At 37.9% G+C, this 4,316-nt stretch overlaps 1 protein-coding gene across 1 annotated transcript in view; it reads right to left on the bottom strand.

The window, feature by feature from the left end:
- Positions 1-1,571: 1,571 nt before the first annotated feature.
- SNRPC (small nuclear ribonucleoprotein polypeptide C) overlaps positions 1,572-4,316 on the bottom strand; it is a 13,885-nt gene continuing 11,140 nt past the window's right edge. The window contains exon 6 of the mRNA XM_004389835.2: positions 1,572-1,990. Coding sequence (XP_004389892.1) covers positions 1,866-1,990 — 125 coding nt within the window. The 3' untranslated portion in view covers positions 1,572-1,865. The remainder of the gene's footprint in view (positions 1,991-4,316) is intronic.

Below are 4,316 nucleotides of genomic sequence, written 5' to 3'. Positions count from 1 at the left end.
TATTTAAGGAAATGTTCTGCATCCCACTTTGGTGAGTTGCATCTGGGGTCTTAACAGCTAGCGAGCAACCATCTAAGATGTATTAATTCGTCCAAACCCACCTGGAGCAAAGGAGAATGAACACCACCAAAGACATAAGGAAAATATTAGCCCAAGAGATAGAACGGGCCACATAAACCAGAGACTCCATCAGCCTGAGACCAGAAGAACTAGAAGGTGTCTGGCTACCACCAATGACTGCCCTGACAGGGAACATAACTGAGAGGCCCTGACACAGCAGGAAAAATGTGGGGAGCAGAAGTCAGATTCTAGTTAAAAGACCAGACTTAATGACTGAGACTGGAAGGACCCTGAAGACATGGCCCCCAGACTCTCTGTTAGCCCAAAACTAAAACCGTTCCCTAGGCCAACGCTTCAGACAAAGATTAAACTGGACTATGGGACATGAAATGATACTCGTGAAGAGAGTGCTTTTTAGCTTAAGTAGATACGTGTGACTAAATGGGCAACTCCCATCTGGGGGTGAGATGAGAAGGCAAAGAGGGTCAGGAGCTGGGTGAATGGACATGGGAAATCTGGGGTAGAAAGGAGGAGTGTGCCGTCACAGTACAGGGAGAGCAGCTAGGGTCACATAGCAATGTATGTATAAATTTTTGTACGAGAAACTAACGTGAATTATAAACTTTCACTTAAAGCACAATTAAAAAAAAAAAAAACTAAATAGGTTATCTGTGGGCTTCCATTGCATACACAAAAGACACACTCAGGTGGCTGAGCCTGACGGAGCCATCCAAAACAGAAACTTGCTTAGTCGTGTACAGCTCAGTTGGCAAGGTTTCCCCCTAACTTACTCTTAAGACTGCATAAGTTTTTAGCAAGAAATCTGAGCCACAGAATTCTCTGGACTTAAAAGTCACACATATATAAACTATCAATTACTGAGACTTAAGTCACTCTTAAAAAGATACGATTAAATGAGAAACTAAAAAGGCACGAACAGTCCTGTAAAAGATCATCTCTTTGGTAGGATCTCTATTTCTAGTCACTTATTTACTTAGACAAGGTGGTCTCCTTGCCTAAATTAGTCCCTCTTCAAAGTATTCACACGTTTCTAGGAAAAGAAGCAATCCACCTACTGACATTTCAGTTTCTAGACAAAAATCTTTTTAAAATCATAGACACACATACATACAGTTATATTTTTGAGTAGATCTTAACCCAGTTTTTCAAACTGGCATGGGTGTTTTTTTTTATTGTTCTTTTTTAATAATGATTCGAAATACGAAAGATAAAAAGAGGTGACAAACCATGTGAAGTGCTTTCCCCTACTTCAGCCTAAGACTTAAAACTTAGCACTTAACTACATAAAGCGTTAAGTTATGTAAAAATTTGTGCTGTTTATTATTTTAATTAACAAAAGTTCAGCAAGTGTTAGATCTACCCAAAGTCTTTCATAAGAGAACTCTACTAAATAAGACAAGGTGCCCAAAGGAACCCATTTCTACAGCCAAGGGATAGAATCTCATGCAGAGAGCATGCTGAAGATAGAATGAGCTACAGAAACACAATTAGAATGTTTCATTTCCTTTATAATACACGAAGAATACAGAGGGGATAAAAATGGGAACACATTTTTAACTAAAAGAGTTGACAATTTTATTTTCACAAATCACAATACAAGCAAAAATTGCCCTCTTTTGTTTTTGTCTACTACTCCACTCCAAAACTATTCTCTCTTTGATAGAAAGGAGTAGCAAGTCTTTCTTGTCATGCTGTTAGAAAACACTCAGAGTCAAAGCACCATGAGCTCCTGGTGAAGTAGTATAAGCAATATAAAACTGATACAAAGCGGCTGCCCTTGGTCCTTATCTGTCTGGTCGAGTCATTCCTGGCCGAGTGGGCACCATCATGGGACGGGCGGGAGGCCTCATCATTGGGGGCCCAGGCATCATTGGCATGTGGCCTCCCATGGGTGGCCTCATTCCAGGAGCTGCAGGACAACACAAAGAAAAAGAAAAAAAGGAGTCAGAAAATCCACTTATGAGAGAGTTTGATGGGATTTCAATTTAAAAAAAAATTCACCCCCCCTGCAAAATGCTGGAAAAAGACATACTTGACAGAAGAAATGCAACAAATTCTTCCGGTCTCTAAATTACTTAGACATTCTCAAACAAAAAAACAAAGAGATCAGCACAAGAAATCATGTGGGATCATGATCTAATGATAGTAAGGAGGAAACTATTAATAGACTGCTTTCCAGAAATCACCAGGGACGCTAGTTCCCTAAACTGAGCTTTTTGCTAACTCAGGGAAATTCACAACTAATCACATTTTTCAGTCAGCTCTTTTGATCAGTTATAGCCACCATATAACTGGAGCTATTTCATGAATGTACACAGGCACAGAGGACAATCTTACCACTAAGCGTTTGTTCGGAGTTGTAGGAAAGGTGAGCAGGAGGCCCTTGCTGAGAACCTGTTAGTAACCATACTTAGCTCAAGTCAAGAAAAATAACAGGCAATAATAACAATTTATACCAATTAGCACATACACAAAAATCTGATTTTTCTAATGCATTTTTGAAACTACTAATGATTTTTTAAAAAGTGTTCCATCAATACACCAGCCAAATAAATAAGCCTAGGGAGAGAGAAGGAAGAGGGGCAGGGGCTGGGGAGGAACACAGGCACATGAATGAAATTGGTAATGTTCTACTTCCTGAGCTGGATGGTGGGTTTATGGGTACTCACTTTATTATTATGCCTCATAATTTTCATGTTATATATATATTATTTTTAAAAATCAAATTTTACCTAATTATTTTTTAACTCAATAATTTTGATTAAAGGTTTCCAGTGAATGGTTCAAAAGAAAAGGTTATTCAAAGTTGAATACAGCCTTGAATCAAAAAAGTGATACACAAGTATATGCAAAGGCACAAAATCCAAAAGGTACAGAATTTTTTTTAAAGATCAATTTCAAGAGGAATAGAGACTACTACTAAACTTATAAATACCACATAAAGGCCCATAGTTAACATAACCTGTATTCATACATTTCTTAGCAGAAACTGATCTAGACCAAAGATTAAGAACTGGCCACCTGAAAAATGCAAACATTTGATTTCACATAGAAATCTAAATTTCTTTTTTTCTGTTTTTAAAAACTTTTTATTATGGAAATGTTAAAACCTTCACAAAAGTAGAGAAAAGTATACTGAACATCCATTTACCCATCATCCAGCATCAATAATCTTCAACCCATAGCCAACTCTGTCTATTTACATACCCACCCATTCCTACCCCTGCTCCCCATGCTCACTCAATTATTTTAATGAAAAATCTCACAATGCTATCATTTTATTTGGGCTTTTCTTTAAAAACAAACACTCAGGAGACCTGGTCACACCAAGCCTGCATTCTCAAATGTCAATATAGACTGAAGCTTGAGTTCTGGAAGCTTTCTTCAGAGGGGTCATGCATTCCTCAGGTTTACTGGGTCCTCAGCCCCTCTAGGAATGTGAGTTTTCAATCCTTGATTTAAGAAAGCTAAAGATATCTCTAAATCACTTTTGTTGTGTTCTGGGTCCACAAGAACTCTCTTTATCTATGTTCTCCAATCCCTCTAAGTGATAACACACAGCAGGCAGACTGAATGCTTCCGGCTATGAAGCTACTCTAATACCTTTCCACCTCGCCTTACTAGCTGAGTTATAGTTTCAGTTGCCGCTATTCCGACACCTGGGTACGTCAGTTCTATTTATTGCTATAATTGTATTTACTGATATAATGGAACTATTCTACAAGTCAATGAAATATGAGGGTAAAAAGAATTGTTTCTATGAAAACTAAGCTGATACTTACAAAAACTCAAGCAAATAATCCCAAATAAATGCTCACAAATTTGACAGGCAAGATAATTATAAAAGACTGGGACTAGACTGCCTCATAAACTCTCTCACCACTTCAAAGAAATGGAAACTAAAGTTGGTGAAAGATGCATTATGGGCGTAGTATATTGGTTTATGTAATAAAGATATAGTATTCCATCTAGTAGATCCAGTCTCAAAGCAAAGGCTCTCAACACATGTCAGAAAGATTTGCAAATTAATATATATTTATTTTTATGTTAAAATGTTTGAGATATAAGTATTTTTTTCCTTTCTGAATAAAAGACTACCAGGTTTAGGAAACCCTGGTGGCATAGTGGTTAAGAGTTTGGCTGCTAACCAAAAGGTCAGCAGTTCGAATCCACCAGGTGCTCCTTGGAAACCCTATGGGGCAGTTCAACTCTGTCCTATAGGGTTGCTATGAGTC

This window comes from Trichechus manatus, unplaced genomic scaffold, assembly GCF_000243295.1.
Source record: "Trichechus manatus latirostris isolate Lorelei unplaced genomic scaffold, TriManLat1.0 scaffold00261, whole genome shotgun sequence".
In the NCBI taxonomy this organism is placed as follows: domain Eukaryota; kingdom Metazoa; phylum Chordata; class Mammalia; order Sirenia; family Trichechidae; genus Trichechus; species Trichechus manatus.
The sequence above is the reverse complement of the archived record's forward strand: the minus strand, read 5'-3'. Positions and strand labels throughout refer to the sequence as shown.